Raw genomic sequence first — 21,323 nt, 5'->3', positions numbered from 1 at the left:
ATTTCAGTAAAAAATACAGGTGGTAAATAACTAAAAAGACTAATGCAACATTAGATTCTAATCTATAGCTCCTGTAGCTACTTAAAACATGATTTTAGAAACTAAACCCATTATTTCCAGTAATGTTAGAAACAGTTAAAATAAAATTTGCCATGAAAGCCCTTATATTATGCTTGATATAGGGAATTGGAAGATGTAAGAACTGGGACATATGAGACATGACATTTTATCTACAACTCCTGTTTGCTTTACTGAGGGTATAGTTTCAAAATTCAGTCCCCTTCTTCAGCTTCAGACTCATATTCTTCTTCAGCATTTTTGAGCCACTCCACAAACTTTTTCATGTGTTCAAGGAATACATTTTTCCCCTTTGCAACATGTGCATCTTTACACCACTTCAGAATGGGCTCTTCAATCAGGTGCTTTTATAAAAAAGCACCACTATTTTCTGGAAGGTTTTCATGAAATGGATGTTATCATAGCAATACTCCTGAATCCTCAGTAACAGCATCAGCTCAGACTGACCTTGAGTAGTAAAGGCAGCAAGAAGGGGGCTGTATTGCTTCAAGTGCTTGATGGCTTGCTCTGCTACAAGCTCCTCTTTTTTGTTCCATTCCACAGTGCTCATTACACTGGACCAGACTATTCCAATGACAGTGGGTTCTGGTATGTTATTTTTTTCATCTCCTTCTTGACATCCAAAATTAGATCCTTAAATGGATCACCATGGGACATTTGTTCTTGAAGTTCTTTCTGGAGTTCCTTACGAGCTCCTATGGTTTGCTGATTGCGAACATATTTTGAAAGCTCTTTTACGCCTGCCTCTGTAAAATACTTCGTGAAGTATTCAACACTTTTTTTTATTGGCAGGAAAAAGTTCCATCAGTTTGTTATCAATGCTAACTTTCCGAAGACTTGCAGCTACTGCATTATATCTTTTTTATTTATCCATGATTTAAAAAGCTTTACAGAAAAAGCTGCTGAAATCCCTTCCTTAACTAAGTTCTCATTGTAAAGGCTATTAAGAATGGATTCATTAAGTTCCATTAGCCAGAAGAACACCAGTCAGCATAGCCAGCTTGTTCCTCTCCAACTCTGAAAACTCTTTAAGAACAGGACAGCTTTTTTACTTCATCTTCAAAACCTTTCTCCAGGTATTTATAGCACCTGTTAACTTGTTAAAAACCTGAGCAATGCCTGCATGATTTCTAGGTCTTCTTGTGCTGTGAACACACAGACATCTGCAAGTGTATCACCTGGAGCCAACACTCCCCCGGCCACCAGAATGTCAAAGAGTGTTTCTGCATATCAGTGGTAATCAAGTTTTGCTCCAGAAGCATCAAGAAACTTTGCTACTGATTGATCTAGGTCACCCCACTAAAATTAATAATAATAATAATAATAATAATAATAATAATAATAAAAAGAAGGTGCTGCTTTCAAAGAAAAAAGAAAAAAAGAAACTTTGCTACTGCTTCCAAATCAGTACCAGTTTCATTCAGTTAAGCCTTGAATAATAGTCTTTAAACTGAGTAGGGTCAAACCTCTCTTTTTCATCTTTTTTTCTAGTTTTAAAATGCTGGCCTGATAGCGTTGGCTTTTGCTGCTTTTGATTATTCATAAAGGACACCCAAATTTAAGGCAAAGAGAAAAAGGCCAAAAATCCCAGATGTGGCGACAATGGTGGCGATCTCTGCTCTGCTGCATTTAAAAATATATTTTTAAAGAATTTATTTTTATTTATTCATTTTAGAGAGGAGGGAGGGAGAGGAAGAGAGAGAGAGAGAGAGAGAGAAAGTGGGGAGGAGCAGGAAGCATCAACTCCCATATATGCCTTGACCAGACAAATGCAGGGTTTTGAACCGGCAACCTCAATGTTCCCAGGTTGACGCTTTATCCACTGCGCCACCAGAAGTCAGGCTAAAAATATTTTAATGTCAAAATGTTTATGATATTCTAGGTGAAAATAGGTATATAATTGTAAAAGTTAATGTTTCTTGGGTGCTTTCTATGCACCAAGGTTAATTAATTCTTTACATGTATTTTCTCATTAATTTCTTAAAAGCTTTTCATGATGTAGGTACTATTAATATTAGGAATGTTCTTATTTTACAGATGACAAAGTTGAGGCACAAAATGGTTAAATAACTTGCCCATGGTTATAAGCTATTAGTCTGATTCTAGACTTAGTGCTGTTAAAAAGTGTATGACATTGTGCTCTGGGTATCTGTCTGCCTACCTGTCTGAACACTCATATGTCTGAACACTCATCTGTCTGTACATCCAGTCATATATTGGTCTTTCAATCCATTCATCTATATATAGTATCTTTACAACAGGATGAGGCACGGAGACAGACAGCAAAGTAAATTGTGAGACACACTGGAGGGGACTCGCACCCTCAGACATTTAGCTAAAATTTGGCTTTAAAACTCTGAAAAGTTTTCAACTCAAATCATCCATAAAGAGGTAAAGAGAAAAGTAAGTGTAAGGGTATTTTTTGTAGCAAGACCATCCTCGAACTTTTTTTTTTTTAAATAATTTTATTTTTTTAATGGGGCGACATCAATAAATCAGGATACATATATTCAAAGATAACAAGTTCAGGTTATCTTGTCGTTCAATTATGTTGCATACCCATCACCCAAAGTCAGATTGTCCTCTATTACCTTTTATCTAGTTTTCTTTGTGCCCCTCCCCTCCCCCTTTCCCTCTCCCTTTCCCCCCTCCCCCCCGTAACCACCACACTCTTATCAATGTCTCTTAGTTTGACTTTTATGTCCCACCTACGTATGGAATAATGCAGTTCCTGGTTTTTTCTGATTTACTTATATCACTTCGTATCATGTTATCAAGATCCCACCATTTTGCTGTAAATGATCCGATGTCATCATTTGTTTTGGCTGAGTAGTATTCCATAGTGTATATGTGCCACATCTTCTTTATCCAGTCATCTATTGACGGGCTTTTTGGTTGTTTCCATGTCCTGGCCACTGTGAACAACGCTGCAATGAACATGGGGCTGCATGTGTCTTTACGTATCAATGTTTCTGAGTTTTTGGGGTATATACCCAGTAGAGGGATTGCTGGGTCATAAGGTAGTTCTATTTTCAGTTTTTCGAGGAACCACCATACTTTCTTCCATAATGGTTGTACTACTTTACATTCCCACCAACAGTGGATGAGGGTTCCTTTTTCTCCACAGCCTCTCCAATATTTGCTATTACCTGTCTTGTTAATAATAGCTAATCTAACAGGTGTGAGGTGGTATCTCATTGCAGTTTTGATTTGCATTTCTCTAATAACTAAAGAAGATGAGCATCTTTTCATATATCAGCTGGCCATTTGTATTTCTTCCTGGGAGAAGTGTCTGTTCATGTCCTCTTCCCATTTTTTATTGGATTGTTTGTTTGTTTGTTGTAGAGTTTTATGAGTTCTTTGTATATTTTGGATATTAGGCCCTTATCTGAGCTGTTGTTTGAAAATATCATTTCCCATTTAGTTGGCTTTCTGTTTATTTTGTTATCAGTTTCTCTTGCTGAGCAGAAACTTCTTAGTCTGATGTAGTCCCATTCATTAATTTTTGCCTTCACTTCTCTTGCCTTTGGAGTCAAATTCATAAAATGCTATTTAAAACCCAGGTCCATGAGTTGAGAACCTGTCTTCTTCTATGTACTTAATTGTTTCAGGTCTTATGTTTAGATCTTTGATCCATTTTGAGTTAATTTTAGTACAGGGGGACAAACTGTAGTCCAGTTTCATTCTTTTGCATGTGGCTTTCCAGTTTTCCCAGCACCATTTGTTGAAGAGGCTTTCTTTTCTCCATTGTGTGCTGTTGGCCCCTTTATCAAAAATTATTTCACTATATATATGTGGTCTTATTTCTGGACTTTCTATTCTGTTCCATTGGTCTGAGTGTCTATTTTTCTGCCAATACCATGCTGTTTTGATTGTCATGGCCCTATAATATAGTTTGAAGTCAGGTATTGTAATGCCCCCAGCTTCATTCTTTTTCTTTTTTTTTTTTTTTTAATAAATTTTTATTAATGTTAATGGGATGACATTAATAATTCAGGGTACATATATTAAAAAAAAAACATGTCTAGGTTATCTTGTCATTAAATTATGTTGCATACCCCTCACCCAGAGTCAGATTGTCCTCCGTCACCCTCTATCTAGTTTTCTCTGTGCCCCTCCCCTTCCCCCTAAATCTCTCCCTCCCTCCCTCCTGCGTCCTCCCTCCCCCCACCCCTGGTAACCACCACACTCTTGTCCATGTCTCTTAGTCTCGTTTTTATGTTCCACCAATGTATGGAATCATGTAGTTCTTGTTTTTTTCTGATTTACTTATTTCACTCCGTATAATGTTATCAAGATCCCACCATTTTGCTGTAAATGATCTAATGTCATCATTTCTTCTGGCTGAGTAGTATTCCATAGTGTATATGTGCCACATCTTCTTTATCCAATCCTCTATTGAAGGGCTTTTTGGTTGTTTCCATGTCTTGGCCACTGTGAACAATGCTGCCATGAACATGGGGCTACATGTGTCTTTACGTATCAATGATTCTGAGGTTTTGGGGTATATACCCAGTAGAGGGATTGCTGGGTCATAAGGTAGTTCTATTTGCAGTTTTTTGAGGAACCACCATACTTTCCTCCATAGTGGTTGTACTACTTTACATTCCCACCAACAGTGTATGAGGGTTCCTTTTTCTCCACATCCTCTCCAACATTTGTTATTACCCGACTTGTTGATAATAGCTAATCTAACAGGGGTGAGGTGGTATCTCATTGTAGTTTTGATTTGCATTTCTCTAATAACTAATGAAGCTGAGCATCTTTTCATATATCTGTTGGCCATTTGTATTTCTTCCTGGGAGAAGTGTCTGTTCATGTCCTCTTCCCATTTTTTTATTGGATTGTTTGTTTGTTTGTTGTTGAGTTTTATGAGTTCTTTGTAAATTTTGGATATTAGGCCCTTATCTGAGCTGTCGTTTGAAAATATCAGTTCCCATTTAGTTGGCTGTCTGTTTATTTTGATATCAGTTTCTCTTGCTGAGCAAAAACTTTTAATTCTGATGTAGTCCCATTCATTTATCTTTGCCTTCACTTCTCTTGCCATTGGAGTCAAGTTCATAAAATGTTCTTTAAAACCCAGATCCATGAGTTTAGTACCTATGTCTTCTTCTATGTACTTTATTGTTTCAGATCTTATATTTAGGTCTTTGATCCATTTTGAATTAATTTTAGTACACGGGGACAGGCTGTAGTCGAGTTTCATTCTTTTGCATGTGGCTTTCCAGTTTTCCCAACACCATTTGTTGAAGAGGCTTTCTTTTCTCCATTTTGTGTTGTTGGCCCCTTTATCAAAGATTATTTGACCATATATATGTGGTTTTATTTCTGGGCTTTCTATTCTGTTCCATTGGTCTGAGTGTCTATTTTTCTGCCAATACCATGCAGTTTTGATTATTATGGCCCTATAATATAGTTTAAAGTCAGGTATTGTAATGCCCCCAGCTTCATTCTTTTTCCTTAGGATTGCTTTGGCTATTCGGGGTTTTTTATAGTTCCATATAAATCTGATGATTTTTTGTTCCATTTCTTTAAAAAATGTCATAGGAATTTTGATGGGAATTGCATTAAATTTATATATTACTTTGGGTAATATGGCCATTTTAATTATATTTATTCTTCCTATCCAAGAACAAGGAATATTTTTCCATCTCATTGTGTCTTTTTCTATTTCTCTTAGCAATGCCTTGTAGTTTTCTTTATATAGGTCCTTTACATTCTTTGTTATGTTTATTCCTAGGTATTTTATTTTTTTTGTTGCAAACGTGAAGGGGATTATTTTTTTGAGTTCGTTTTCTAATATTTCATTGTTGGCATATAGAAAGGCTATGGACTTCTGTATGTTAATTTTGTATCCTGCAACCTTACTGTATTGGTTTATTGTTTGTAGTAATCTTTTTGTGGAGTCCTTTGGGTTTTCGATGTATAGGATCATATCATCAGCAAAAAGTGATACCTTTACTTCTTCTTTTCCGATATGGATGCCTTTTATTTCTTTGTCTTGTCTGATTGCTCTGGCCAGCACTTCTAGCACCACGTTAAATAAGAGTGGAGAGAGTGGACACCCCTGACGTGTTCCTGATTTAAGGTGGAAAGTCCTCAGTTTTATGCCATTTAATATGATGTTGGCTGATGGTTTATCATATATGGCCTTTATTATGTTGAGATATTTTCCTTCTATACCCATTTTGTTGAGAGTCTTAAACATAAAATTGTGTTGTATTTTATCGAAAGCCTTTTCTGCATCTATTGATAAGATCATGTGGTTTTTGTTCTTTGTTTTGTTGATATGATGTATTACGTTAACTGTTTTACGTATGTTGAACCATCCTTGAGATTCTGGGATGAATCCCACTTGATCATGATGTATTATTTTTTTAATATGTTGTTGTATTCGATTTGCCAGTATTTTGTTTAGTATTTTAGCATCTGTATTCATTAGAGATATTGGTCTGTAGTTTTCTTTTTTTGTGCCATCCTTGCCAGGTTTTGGTATGAGGGTTATGTTGGCCTCATAAAATGTGTTTGGAAGTATTGCTTCTTCTTCAATTTTTTGGAAGACTTTGAGTAGAATAGGAACCAAGTCTTCTTTGAATGTTTGATAGAATTCACTAGTATAACCATCTGGACCTGGACTTTTATTTTTGGGGAGGTTTTTAATAGTTTTTTCTATTTCTTCCCTGCTGATTGGTCTGTTTAGGCTTTCTGCTTCTTCATGACTCAGTTTAGGAAGGTTGTATTGTTCTAGGAATTTATCCATTTCTTCTAGATTGTTGTATTTGGAGGCATATAGTTTTTCATAGTATTCTACAATAATTCTTTGTATATCTATGATGTCTGTGGTGATCTCTCCTCTTTCATTTTGGATTTTATTTATTTGAGTCCTGTGTCTTTTTTCCTTGGTGAGTCTTGCCAAGGGTTTGTCGATTTTGTTGATCTTTTCAAAGAACCAGCTCCTTGTTTTATTGATTTTTTCTATAGTTTTTCTGTTCTCTATTTCATTTATTTCTGCTCTGATTTTTATTATCTCCTTTCTTCGGCTGGTTTTGGGTTGTCTTTGTTCTTCTTTTTCTAGTTCCTTAAGGTGTGAAGTTAAGTGGTTTACTTCGGCTCTCTCTTGTTTGTTCATATAGGCCTGAAGTGATATGAACTTTCCTCTTATTACTGCTTTTGCTGCATCCCAGAGATTCTGATATGTCGTATTTTCATTTTCATTTGTTTGTATATATCTTTTGATCTCTGCGCTTATTTCTTCTTTGACCCATTCATTTTTTAGAAGTATGTTGTTTAGTTTCCACAATTTTGTGGGTTTTTCCCCCTCTGTTTTACAGTTGAATTCTAGTTTCAAGGCTTTATGATCAGAGAATATGCTTGGCACAATTTCAATTTTTTTAAATTTGCTGATATTGTCTTTGTGGCCTAACATATGGTCAATTCTTGAGAATGTTCCATGTACACTAGAGAAAAATGTATACTCTGTCGCTTTGGGATGAAGTGTCCTGTAGATGTCTATCATATCCAGTTGTTCTAGTATTTCATTTAAGGCCACTATATCTTTATTGATTCTCTGTTTGGATGACCGATCTAGAGCTGTCAGCGGTGTATTGAGGTCTCCAAGTATGATTGTATTTTTGTCCGTTTTTGTTTTAAGGTCAATAAGTAGCTGTCTTATATATTTTGGTGCTCCTTGGTTTGGTGCATATATATTAAGGATTGTTATGTCTTCTTGATTCAGTGTCCCCTTAATCATTATGAAATGACCGTTTTTGTCTCTGAGTACTTTTTCTGTCTTGTAGTCAGCATTATTAGATATGAGTATTGCTACACCTGCTTTTTTTTGGGTGTTGTTTGCTTGGAGTATTGTTTTCCAGCCTTTCACTTTGAATTTGTTTTTATCCTTGTTGCTTAGATGAGTTTCTTGTAGGCAGCATATAGTTGGATTTTCTTTTTTAATCCATTCTGCTACTCTGTGTCTTTTTATTGGTAAGTTTAATCCATTTACATTTAGTGTAATTATTGACACTTGTGGGTTCCCTATTGCCATTTTATAAATTGCTTTCTGTTATTTTTGTATCTTGTTTGATTCTTCTCTTTTGTTTTTCTATCATTTGTTTTTGTTTGTTTGTATTCCATACTTCTTTCCTCTGTTGCTACCTTTTTTAAGTCAAGTGTTTTTGTGGTGGTTTTTTCAAGGGTGGTTACCATTAAGTAATGAAAAGGGTACCTACCATATTCATTGTAATACCCTTTCTTATGAGTATTTCTGCACTTCATCGTCCTTTGCTACTGTTAATCTTCATCCTTTCTCCCCCTTTTTTTTTTCTTTTGTTGTCACAGTTTAAGTTTGGTTTTATTGTTTTCTTCGTGGAGCTGTTACTTGTGGTTATGTTTTCTTTTGTTCTTTGAATCTGGTTGGAAAACCCCCTTTAGTATTTCCTGGAGTGGGGGCTTTCTCATGATAAATTCTCTCATCTTTTCTGTATTTGTGAATATTTTTATATCTCCTTCGTACTTGAAGGATAGCTTTGATGGGTATAGTATTCTTGGCTGAAAGTTCCTCTCTTTCAGGGCTTTAAATATTGGGGTCCACTCTCTTCTAGCTTGTAGAGTTTCTGCTGAGAAATCTGATGATAATCTAATAGGCCTTCCTTTATATGTTGTATTCTTCTTTTCCCTGGCTGCCTTGAGAATTTTTTCTTTGTCATTGGTTTGTGTCATCTTCATTATGATGTGCCTTGGAGTGGGTTTGTTGTGGTTAAGAAAACTCGGTGTTCTGTTTGCTTCTTGAATTTGAGGCTTTAATTCTTTCCACAGGCTTGGGAAGTTCTCATCTATTATTTGTTTGAGTATATTCTCCATTCCATTTTCTTTCTCTTCTCCCTCTGATATACCTATTATTCTTATGTTATTCTTTCTGGTGGAGTCAGACAATTCCTGTAGGGCTTTCTCGTTTTTTATTATTTTTGAGTCTCTTTCTTCTTCTCTCTGTTGTGCCTCAAGTTGCTTGTCTTCTATTTCACTGATCCTGTCTTCTATCTGGGCTGTTCTATTAGCTAAGCTTGCTACCTCGTTTTTCATCTCTTGAATTGAGTTTTTCATTTCTGTTTGATTTGTTTTTATAGTTTCAATTTCCTTGGTAATATATTCTTTGTGATCGTTGAGTTGTTTTCTGATTTCCCTAAATTGCCTTTCTGTGTTTTCTTGTATATCTCTGAGTATTTTTAAGATTTCTATTTTAAATTCTCTGTCATTTGGCTCCAAGGCTTCCAATATGTTAAATCTTTTCTCCATAGATTTTTCTACATCAATTTGCGTTACCTCTCTGTCTTTTGTATCCATAATGTTCGATTTCCTTTTTCTTATTGGCATCTGAAGGTGGTCTTGATGATAGTGTTAATTAGAATTAATAAAAAATAAAAAGGAAAAAAAAAAAAAGAAGAAAAGAAAAAAAAAAGGAAAACACTCCACAAAAAAAAAAGTAATAATTTATTATTTCCCCCTTTTTTCTCTCTTCTCTTCCCCTCCTCTCACCTCCTTAGGGAAATATCGTGATGACCTGTGAATTATACTATGCCAAATGGAACAAAAACTGCCTATAATGGAGGGCCTGATTTGGGGTGAAGAGTTCAAGGGGCAAAAAAGGGATTAGGGACCCACTAAATACAAAAAAAAAAAAAAAGGGAGAAAATCTTAGACAAGCATAAAATGATTTGCCTGTAAGTGATGGTCGACCAAGAGATATAATGATAGGGATGAGAGGGAAACAGAAAAAAGGAGAGAAAAACTACAATTAAAGAAGAAAAAAACAAAAATAAAAACAATAAGCAAAAATCTGTTGTATTAAGTGGAGCGAAGACTAAATACAATGGAGACTTTGGGTTGGGAGGAATGCCAGTGAGCCAAAAAGCAATGCAAAAAGTGCCCAAAATGCCACAAAAACAAACAAATAAAGAAAAACCAAGAACAAAAGCAGAAGAAGAAAAAAAAGAACAACAACACCAAAAAAAACCCCACAAAAACTTGAGTCCCAAATCAAACAATCTGTTCGCGATTGAGGCCTAAATGGGAGGAAAAGCAAAAGGAGAAAAGAAGAAATGAATAGAAAGGAAAAAATAAGAGTAAGAGAGAAACGAAGGAAGAAAAAAAGGAAAGGAAAAAAAACAAAAGGGGAGAGAGTGAGAGTCAAGGGCCCCGGAGTGCAACCCCAAAGGAGAGCTAGGATGAAGAAAAGAAACAAAATGTCACACTCATGGGCAGTGTAGTTCAAGAAAAGGGTAGCATAAGATGGGCAGAGAGCAAAAGGACCGAGGTGGAAGAAATAGAAACAACAACAAAGGCAACAAAATAGAAGAAAGAAACAACAACAACAAAGAATTAGTGGAACAAGTTATAAAGTCTGTGGATTTTTCTTGATTTTGAGAGGTTAACTTCTTCCTTTTTTCTTTTCTCTCCCTCTTTCTGGTCGGTGACTCTATACCCCAGGTTCTGCCCCTATGTCACTCTTAGGTAGGAATTTGCAGTTGATGGGATTTTATGGCAATGTCATATAATTGGCTTTAGTCTCGCTGGTAGTCAAGGCTTGTTGGCGTTTGCAGAGTCCAACAATGAGAGAGTTTGCTTTCCTGGAGTCTCTTTCCTAGTCTCCCCTTCTTGAATTAGCAGCCTGATGATCCAGCTACGAGGCTGCCACTGCTTCTGTCTGGGGAGTAAGAGGCTCAAAGAGCTGGGAAATCCCCACTCTATCCTCACTCAGCGCAAGGCTCTGGGTAAGGCTTTGGCAGTCAGAGCCTCCAGCGTAATCAGGTGGGGCTGGGAGTCAATTGTTGTCAAGGTGACTGTTCAGCGCCTATCAATCAGTTGGACCACTCAACCCAGGCTTTCCACACTTGGTAGCCTGTTTTGGCTGGGATGAAGAAGCACTAGTCGCTGTTTGCTTTATGGATCTTAATATCTGCCAAGTCCCTCTTGTTAGGAATATCCCTGAATATGGAGGCTCTGTCAATCAGAAGTTGCCCCTGCCCCTTTAGTGAAAGGCACTGAAAAATATCACGCCTCTTGTCTTGGATCGCTGAACTGGGAGAGATCTTATCAATTAGAGCCCCGTGGGTGCGTAGATTTCGTGGGTTAAGCTAATTTCAGTGATTGGATCCGCAGCTGTGCTCCGAAAAGAATTTCAGGCTGCCTGCGCCGCCCCTCCCCCAACGCTTGATTGTTAGCTTGAATGGCTGGGTGAGGTGCCCCGCCCCCGGAGAGAATCTCCTGACTAGGAAGGACAGCCTTGGCGCCCGCGCGGCACGGGGCGCGTGCGCGGTTTCTCAGCACGCCAGTGGACGGGGACCGGGGACCGCGGCGCGGGGCGAATGCGCGGTTTCTCCGCACGCCAGTGGCCGGGGACCGCGGCACGGGGGGTGCGCGCGGTTTCTCAGCATGCCAGTGGACGGGGCCTCTCTGGATCGCGGCACCGGGCGTGCGGTTTCTCGTCACACCAGTGGTCGAACCGCGGCTTCTCAGGGTATGCTGGGATGGCCGCCAGTGCCCAGGCTGCCGTCCCCGAGTGTGGGCGGGCAGCTGCACGTTTGGGTTGACTCACCACAGGTGAACTCCCTCCTGGGCAACAGTCCCTCTGCTTTCAGTGTGTGTGTGGAAGTCCGGAATGCTCGAGGATAAATTTTTCTGTTTCTAGTTGATAAAATTGTTGAGATTTTGGGGAGATCTGTCGGACGCGCTGCTCACGGCGCCATTTCCGTGACGTCACTCTTCCCATTCTTTTTCTTTAGGATTGCTTTGGCTATTCGGGGTTTTTTATAGTTCCATATAAATCTGATGATTTTTTGCTCTATTTCTTTAAAAAATGTCATTGGAATTTTTTTTTCTTTTTTTTCTGAAGCTGGAAACGGGGAGAGACAGTCAGACAGACTCCTGCATGCGCCCGACTGGGATCCACCCGGCACGCCCACCAGGGGCGACGCTCTGCCCACCAGGGGGCGATGCTCTGCCCCTCTGGGGCATCGCTCTGCCACGACCAGAGCCACTCCAGCACCTGGGGTAGAGGCCAAAGAGCCATCCTCAGCGCCCGAGCCATCTTTGCTCCAATGGAGCCTTGGCTGCGGGAGGGGAAGAGAGAGACAGAGAGGAAGGAGGGGGTGGGGGTGGAGAAGCAAATGGGCGCCTCTCCTATGTGCCCTGGCCGGGAATCGAACCCAGGTCCCCCGCACGCCAGTCCGACGCTCTACCGCTGAGCCAACCGGCCAGGGCCTAAAAAGTGTCATTGGAATTTTGATGGGAATTGCATTAAATTTGTATATTGCTTTGGGTAATATGGCCATCGTGATTATACTTATTCTTCCTAACCAAGAACAAGGTATTTTCTTCCATCTCATTATATCTTTTTTGATTTCCCTTAACAATGGTTTATAGTTTTCATATAATGAAAACTATATAATAAGTCCTTTACATTCTTTGTTATGTTTTTCCTAAGTATTTTATTTTTTTTGTTGTAATCGTGAAGGGGATTATTCTTTTGAGTTCGTTCTCAATTGTTTCATTGTTGGTATATAGAAAAGCTATTGACTTCTGTATGTTAATTTTGTATCCTGCGACCTTACTGTATTGGCTTATTGTTTCTAGTAGTCTTTTTGTGGATTCTTTGGGGTTTTCGATGCATAGGATCATATCATCTGCAAAAAGTGATACCCTTACTTCTTCTTTCCCAATATCATCCTCGAACTTTTAATAGTGTGTGGGATAGGCTTAACAGAAGGGGATCCACAGATTTGTTAAAGAGCTTATTGTGAGGCCCGTATAGTTAATGTCTGGTTCTAGCATAGGAGTCCCGGTGGATTAGAGATAGGCTGACCAGTGGCTTTGGTGGACAGGCAGAGGACAATGGCTGCTGCCCTGGTTTCAGCTGGCACACCCATTTTCTGCTCAGGTCAAGACTGACTAACCAGAGTTTGGCCATGAATGAGAAAGAGCTGACATGTGGAAGAGCCCAGCCTCGGGCCACAGCAAGGATCCCAGCTTGGGCAGTCAGGCTTCAAAAAGAGTCAGTCACCAATGCAAGATGTACATACAAGAACATTCCCAAGACCTACTCTGAAGAAGCCACCGAAGGGACTAGAAGCCAAGGGTCTGCCTGGCCACCAAAGTGTGAAACTATGCAGTAAGAACTTTTCAACCAATTTTATCTCCCCCCTTCCTGGAAGGGTCAAACCAACATTCAGTGAAGTGGGAGAAGCAAGATGGAGAGGGGGAAGAAGAAACCACCATGCCTACTTCTCTACTGGCAAGAAAGCATACTGGAGGAGATGGGAGAAGATTCCACCTTAAACCTAGTTCAGAATATAGAGCTGGACATTCCAAGCATCAGACTGGCACGCACTGTTTGGTAAATTAGAATGACAACGGGCTTTGTATCACCCAGGGATTTCTAGAAAGGTCATGCTGCCTGCTCAAACGCTTATGCAGGGGCTGAGGAAGAACCACCAATGAGCTGGTCTAAAGGGACATGGGAAACCAAGTCACTTCTGTTGGTCGTGTGTGTGCATGAGTGTGCAAATCAACCATACACGTGGCTATATCTCTGGACAGTGAGGCCATAGCTGGTATGTATTTCTTTTTAAACACTTTTCTCTAAGTCTCACATTTTCTCTTTTCTGTTTTATAAACAGAAAAGCATCAGTAAACGTTGCTTTTAAAAGGAAGTCAGTGTTCTGGAAATCCCCTCATCCTTGTCAGATCAGCATTTACACTAGGAATGAGTATCACCCATTATATGCCCAGGACTTCCAAAAGGAGCAAGAAACATTCTAATATCTGCACAGGAACTGCTGTGGAATCTGGAGTTGCCTCCATTCCCAGGGGAGGCAAGGAGAGGGGGAGGAGGAAATGAGAATTGGGTATTTTGTTGCTTCTCTTATAAACATGCTTTGGGATCATATCCTTTTCCTCTTCCTCTTCCTTCTCTGTTTAGTCACAAATTAGGCAGCACAGGGTCCCTTCCCAATCCCAGCACCACTGGGCTGGCCTGTCCTTCAGGCAAGTTCCCAATCACAGATATAAGCTAGTGTTTTAGGAAATGGATTCCAATGGAGTATTAAGATAAAAACTGCTAACAAAATGTCTGTTGTCATACACTCGAATATCTTTTTAACTTTTTCTTTGGAATACTCTGCAGTGGGACTGCCCCAAAGGCGAAAAAACTTCTAAGAAAATCTAAAGCAGATTTTGAAAAACAGTCTTTGGTTTCTTAGAAAAGGAAGTAGGGATCATACAACAGAGCCAAAACACATCAAGTTAGAGTCACCCCACTTTCATCTGACAAGGCTGCTAGGCAGGCAGATGAGGAGAAGGCTGCAAGGCACGGAGCAGGCCAGTGGAGAGAAGCAGAGTCCTAGTGGTTGAAGGATACCCCAGAGGGACAGAGAAGAGGTGCTGGTGACTCATCATCTTGAAGTGTGGCTTGTCTGAATTGAGATGGGCTCACATGTAAAATACACTGGGTTTTTGAAATTTAGTTGGAGAAAGAATAAAAAAATAACTCACTGATTTTAATGTTGATTTCATGGCGTAAAGGTAAAATTTCGAGTATTTTGGATTAAATTTAAAATTATAAAAAATTATTTTCACCTTTAAAAAAAGCTTTTAAAATGAGGATACTAAAATATTTAAAATCATGTCTATGGTTCTCCTTAATTTTCTACTGGACAGCACTGGACTAGATTCTATGAGGTCCAGTCAGACGTGCAATTAGATTGGGTGAGACATCCCTTTTCCTTAGAGTCTTATCTTTATGTTCTATATCCTCCTTTAGCATTTAACCCAGATAATATACTATATATTTTATCTCATCTCTCTGTCTCCCCCAACTATAAGATAATAAGTTCAGTAAGGGCAAAAATATCTTTTTCACTGTTGTATCCCCAGCACCTAAAACAGTGCCTGATATAAAGAGGTTACTTGATAAACATCTGTTAAATATGGAGGGTCTCAAAAGACTATCATTGTGTTAACATTTTCTTATATTGTATGATCTAAACAAAGTTCCTGATAGAGATCTTAATTTCCAGAGGAAATCTTTAAGAGCCAATGAGTTCTCTAAGTACAACCGAATCATGGGAAACATCAGCCGTCTGACATCACAAAGTGGCTCCTAGAACTTGTCTGGAGCTGAGTTTGGGCATTTCTAGGAAGGAAGTAATGGCCTGGCACACCTGGCTGAGTACTTGGAGCTGCCATAGCTACACTTTCTGAGGTGGCATCCCATCCTTTACCTTTCCAGGGCCTCACTATGAAGTGTGGATGAAGAAAGGATGGCTTTTTCATAGAGATAAAATAGTATGTTAGCCATCTTGTTGGCTTCTCAGAGCAAAGCAAAATTATACCTATTGAGAACCCATTAGACCCAAACAAATCCTAACATTGCCTTATTGATTAATGTGGGTACTATTTTTTTTAAACTCAGTGAATACTGTACTTTCACACCTTACCTTTCTAAATGTGGCTGGGTTGACTTGGTTCTGGGAGTTTTGCCTGAAGGTCTCCTTGTGAATCTCATACATGAGGCAGTGAGGCACATTGCACCCTTTGCAAAGGCAGAAATTGTCCACCAACCTGAGGGAGAGAGACAAAGAAGAGGAAATTGGTATCTGCCATGAACCAGCACGGCTAGTAATTCCAGATCCTGAGTGGGAATAGCGCAGAATTAAGAAAATACACTTAAAGAATAAAAGGATGGGTTTAGGAGGGCTCTGCAAAGCTGCTGGCAAGAACAAGAGCATGCTCAAAAACCGCTTTCTCATTTATTTATAGGGCAAAGTGGGCCATCAGCAAATCAATGAGATCTCTGATCATATCTCCAAGGCAACCCAAGAATTTTACCAAGTGCAGAAAACTTCCACCATAAATAACATCTTAACTTTACACAAAGCAAAGGATAGAAGAAACTTGCCTCCAGTCTTTCTGGAGGACATGAGAGGTAGGATGAATATAAACAATTTAACACCACAGCTTAACAGCCTTTTGCAACCTAATCAGGCAAGTGAGGTGGGGGGATGTGCAGACTGTCAGCTTACAGCCAGCTCCCACACCTCTGTCTCCCAAAAATCTAAACTGCAAAAACCCTGTTGGCTTTTCAGCCCCCAACATATCCCCCTTTTCTATTTTTTAATTTCAATTTGTGTGCTGTGATTCATACTCATCTGATTTCCCATGTTCCGGTTTAGAGGCAGACTGGAAAAATATAAAATAAACACAAAATTAAAATAGCCAATGCTAACAGATACCAAAACAAGTGTCTTAATATAATGAAGGGATTAAAGTCTTTTAGATTATCAAGCAAATTCTTAGCTAATACAGCAGGATCTAAAATAAAATCTTTGCAGTTTTGAATGCCTTTAATATGTTAATATAATTTCACCAACTCCATGTTGACACCATCACCACTCCACATTTTCTGTAAATGCAACCCAACCCTGCTTCAGTCTGAGAACTGTCCCAAGGAGCAAGAGTCACACACAGTCAGGAAAAGTCTGCATGGCACTGGAACTGTTGTCATATTTCCACACTCTGCAGCTAGCATCCAAGTCCCACTATCCACTGCTTCTAGAACATTAAGCTTTTGTCTTAAACTTAATGTCAATACTGGATTTCTGGCAATGATTCAGGTAGATTGGAAGGGCCATGTGAAGCATGTATGGAGATGGAGCTTTTGTTCTCTTTAACCTGGAGAGATTAAACCAGGGGGCCTTTCCCTGGAGCTTTGCAGCTGTGAGGTGGTGAGGAGAACCTTGGGATTCACTATGGTGGGTGGTAGAGGTAAATTTGTAACAGAAGTGGGCAAAAAGGAGAGAGAGAGAGAGAGAGAGAGAGAGAGAGAGAGAGAGGATCTGAATTTGGAGAGTAGGTCCCGGACTAAAATAAGCATGGAGCATTTAGGCAGAAGGAGAAAAGAGTGTGTAAAAGAGACACTATGTATTAAACAAGGCAGAGGATTCATGGCAAATGGGGAGGAAAATAAGACCATCAGCACCTACAACAGAGATCTTCGAGAGATGAGCAGAACCCGAATATTTGGGCAAGGAAGAGTAAGTGGCCCCTGTGTCTATAAGAAATGAAGTTTGCTTTCCTGCTACTTGGATGATTACCCTAGGCTCCTCCATGGTGACATGAGATGGAGCTGATGGTCCTAGGCACCTTCATTCGTCAGTGGCAAGTCCCAGCAGACTGGGCAAGGTTAGGTCAGAGGTGGCCGGGGTAGGGCTGGAAGAGACTGAACCCTCCCTTGGAGGAGCAAGGAGGCAGTCTACCTTCCAGTGTCCCTTTTTCCCACAGCAATTGTTAAACTATTTGAATCCCACCACTGGGATTGGCCACTGTATTTTGATTCTTTAAACTGCAATGGCACCAGGAGACAGAGAAACAGTACACTTTGACTCTCTTTTATGTCCTTCTGGGAACAGAGCTAGATGGCATTCTGGTATGATGTGCAGACCTTAGGCCTCTGCTCTGCTTGAGTAGTAACTTCAACTGCCCAAGTGCTTGTGGGCCCCGGGCAGGTGGTGGTCTCCTGTGATGAAGGCATCTGCTAGTGACTCATAGCTCACAGCTGAGTCCATAGACACATTACTTCCCTTGAGAGCTAAAGACCACAGTCACAACCATTAACCCTGTTGGCTTGCTAGAAGAAAGACAAATCAACATATGGGGTTGGAGTTGGGAAATATTTAGCCCTGCATTTGTTTCCTCAGGTGGCTTAAAACAACAGAAATTTATTCTTTCACAGTTGTGGAAGCTAAACGTCCAAAATGAAGGCATCCAAGGGCTCTGAGGAAAAATCTGCTCTGATTTTCTCCCAGCATATGGTGATTGCCAGAAATCCCTGGCTTTCCTTGGCTTGTAGATGAACAGTTCTATGTGTGCCCACATCTTCAACAGGCCTTCTCCTAAGTATCCTCTCTCATTTTCTAATAAGGACACAAGTCATTGGATGGAAGTTCACCCTAATCCAGTGTCATTTTATCAAACTTCTCCCTTAAAATTATTGTAGGAGTCTGACACCTCAGCTATTTCACAATGGTTTAAATATAGCTGTTATGGAACTAATTACATATTTGCTCAAGGTTTAATCAGGGTGATATCTCTTGGAGTGGAGAGTAGAAAATTTATAGATCTAGGTGATATTTTATTTATTTTGCTAAGACACCACTTGTTGATGAATGAAAAACCTACTTAAAGTATCCCAGAAAAATGTTGGATAAGTTTGTGGCACTGTAGCAGAATGCGACAGGCATTAAGTTGAAACTCACTTTTGTTTATTCACAGTAACTACCAATTTAGTCATAGGATGGTCTTCTTAAAAAACAGATGTACCAAATATTTGCTCCTTAAAGTACATTTTTGCAAATTGTCACAGAAATCCATTCGCTCTTAGCCTCTGTGAGTTGTCCTCCTATTTCAAAATGACATTATTGAATCTATTATCAATGAGAGTAACAGTAAAGGTCTGTGACAGAGTTTTCCCAGCCAACCACATCAGGAAAGGGCTGCTTCCTGGTTTTGAGCCCTGAGTTACTGCGTGAGTCCTTGCTTTCTCTGAGATTCACCCCGTTTGTGGCCAGGTGCTTTGGTCCTTTCTCCAGAGTTCCTAGCCAGATTTCAGAGACTGGCCTGTGGTCAGCAGTCAGCATCCATCAACAGGACCAGTAGAAGTTCTGACAGTGGGCTTTAGTTTATTCTGTAAGGGCATCTCCATTCAGATGCACGCCTCTACTTTAGCTCATACAGCTTATCTCCATATGCATATGAAATTATGATAACTGTAACTCAGGACTTTGAACCTCACAGGCCCAGGTTTAACAACTGCTTCTCTGCCCTAATGAAAGTTTTAAGTATAAAAAAAGGATAAACCGAAAGGTAGTTTATTATTTCATGCATTTCATACTTAAATAAGAACTATAAAAGAGGTACACAAAACTAGATTATGGTATAAGAAAGAGTTTTAAAATATTAATAAATATATATTAAATAATACCTGACAAAAAAAAAAAACAATAAAACCGTAAAGATATTTCCATATTGCTTCTTGATTGACGTCCTCACTTGCAATTTCTCTTTGTTTTTATCCGAGCATCATCGGCTGTATGATTTATCCTTAACCATCTTTTCACTGTAGGAGTTGGATCCCATTCCTTTACCTATGGACAGAATGAGCATTACTGCAGGAGCTTAGAATATGCTGTTGAACAGATGAATGTTAAAAAAGAGTAAGGAATGTAAACTTGTGATTTCCACACTGGGTGGCTGCCCAGGCACCCACCTTAGAAAGAAAACTAATTACTAGTGCCATTTTAACTGGTGTGAGGTGGTATCTCATTGTGATTTATTTTGCATTTCTCTAATGATTAGTAATGTAGAACATTTTTTCATATGCTTATTGGCCATCTAATATGTCCTCTTTGGAGAAGTGTTTATTCATTTCTTTTGCCCATTTTTTGATTGGATTGTTTATTTTCCTGATGTTGAGTTTTAGAAGTTCTTTATAAATTCTGGTACTGGCAAACCAAAATACCCTTATCAGACATATTGTCGAATATGTTCTCCCATATTGTGTTTTGTCTTTTTATTTTGTTCATATTGTCTTTAGCTGTGCAAAAGCTTTTTAGTGAATTATTGTTCCATTTGTTCATCCTGTTTTTATTTCACTTGCCTGTGGAGATAAATCAGCAAATATATTGCTGTGAGAGATGACGGAGAACTTACTGCCTATGCTTTCTTCTAAGATGTTTATGGTTTCACAACTTACATTTAAGTCTTTTATCTATTTTGAGTTTATTTCTGTGAATGGTGTAAGTTGGTCACCTAGTTTTATTTTTTTGCAGGTAGCTGTCCAATTTTCCCAACACCATTTGTTAAAGAGACTGTCTTTTGTTTATCGTATGCTCTTACCTCCTTTGTCAAATATCAGTTGACAATAAAGGTGTGGGTTTCTTTCTGGGTACTCTGTTCAGTTTCATTGATCTGTATGCCTGTTCTTATGCCAGTACCAAGCTGTTTTGAGTACGATGGCCTTTTAGTATAACTTGATATCAGGAAGTATGATACAACCCACTTTATTTTTCTTTTTTAAGATTGTTGAGGCTATTTGTATTATTTTTGGTTCCATATCATTTTTTGAAATATTTGTTCTATATCTTTGAAGTATGTCATTGGTATTTTAATAGGAATTGCATTGAATTTATAAATTACTTTGGGTAAAATAGACATTTAATGATTTCATTGATGTTTATTCTTCCTATCCATGAACATGGTATATGTTTCCACTTGTTTGTATCTTCCTTGATTTCTTTTTTCAATATCTTATAATTTTTTTAGTACAAATCTTTAACCTCCTTGGCTAAATTTACTCCTAGGTACTTTATTTTTTTGATGCAATAGTGAAGGGAATTGTATTCTTAATTTATTTTTCAGACAGTTCATTGTTGGTGTATAAAAATACCTGTATTATCCTGCCACCTTGCTGAATTCATTTATCAGGTTCAGCAGTTTTTTGACTGAGACTTTAGGGTTTTCTATGTACAGTATAATGTCATCAGCAAATAATGATAATTTTACTTCTTTTCCAATTTGAATGCCTTTTATCTATTCTTCTTGTCTGTGGCTAGGACTTCCAGAACTATGTTGAATGAAAATGGTGAAAGGGGGAACCCCTGCTTTGTTCCTGATCTTAAGGGCATTGCTTTTAATTTTTGCCCATTGAGTATAATATTGGCTGTGGGTCTATCATAAATGGCCTTTATCATGTTGAGGTATGTTCCCTGTATTCCCACTTTGCTGAGAGTTTAATCATAAATGAGAGCTGGATTTTATTAAATGCTTTTTTTGCATCTATTGATATTATTATGTGATTTTTATGTTTCCTTGTGTTTATGTGATGAATCACATTGATTGATTTGAGAATATTGTACCAACCTTCCCTCCCCATAATAAATCCCACTTGATCATGATGTATGATTTTTTTCATGTATTGCTGGATCCAGTTTACTAATATTTTGTTAAGAATTTTAGCATCTAATTTCATCATGGATATTGGTCTATAGTTTTCTTTCTTTGTAGTGTCTTTGCTGCTTTTAGAATCAGAATTATGCTTGCCTCATAAAAGGAGCTTGGAAGTCTTCCCTCCTCTTGAATTTTTTGAAATAGTTAAAAAAGGACAGAAGTTAGATATTCTTTGAATATTTGGTAGAATT

The 21,323-nt window shown here is 38.7% G+C and overlaps 1 protein-coding gene and 1 pseudogene across 1 annotated transcript in view; both read right to left on the bottom strand.

Annotated features, from left to right (window-relative positions):
• The window catches only part of RFX8 (regulatory factor X8), a 96,355-nt gene extending 78,696 nt beyond the window's left edge, over nt 1-17,659 (bottom strand). The window contains 3 exon segments of the mRNA XM_066372689.1: nt 15,567-15,690; nt 17,385-17,470; nt 17,570-17,659. Coding sequence (XP_066228786.1) covers nt 15,567-15,690; nt 17,385-17,470; nt 17,570-17,659 — 300 coding nt within the window.
• LOC136397779 (eIF5-mimic protein 2-like) lies at nt 24-11,469 on the bottom strand (annotated as a pseudogene).
• Nucleotides 17,660-21,323: the final 3,664 nt, after the last annotated feature.

Source organism: Saccopteryx leptura, chromosome 3, assembly GCF_036850995.1.
Source record: "Saccopteryx leptura isolate mSacLep1 chromosome 3, mSacLep1_pri_phased_curated, whole genome shotgun sequence".
Classification (NCBI taxonomy): Eukaryota; Metazoa; Chordata; class Mammalia; order Chiroptera; family Emballonuridae; genus Saccopteryx; species Saccopteryx leptura.
This window is presented reverse-complemented; position numbering and strand designations above follow the sequence as displayed.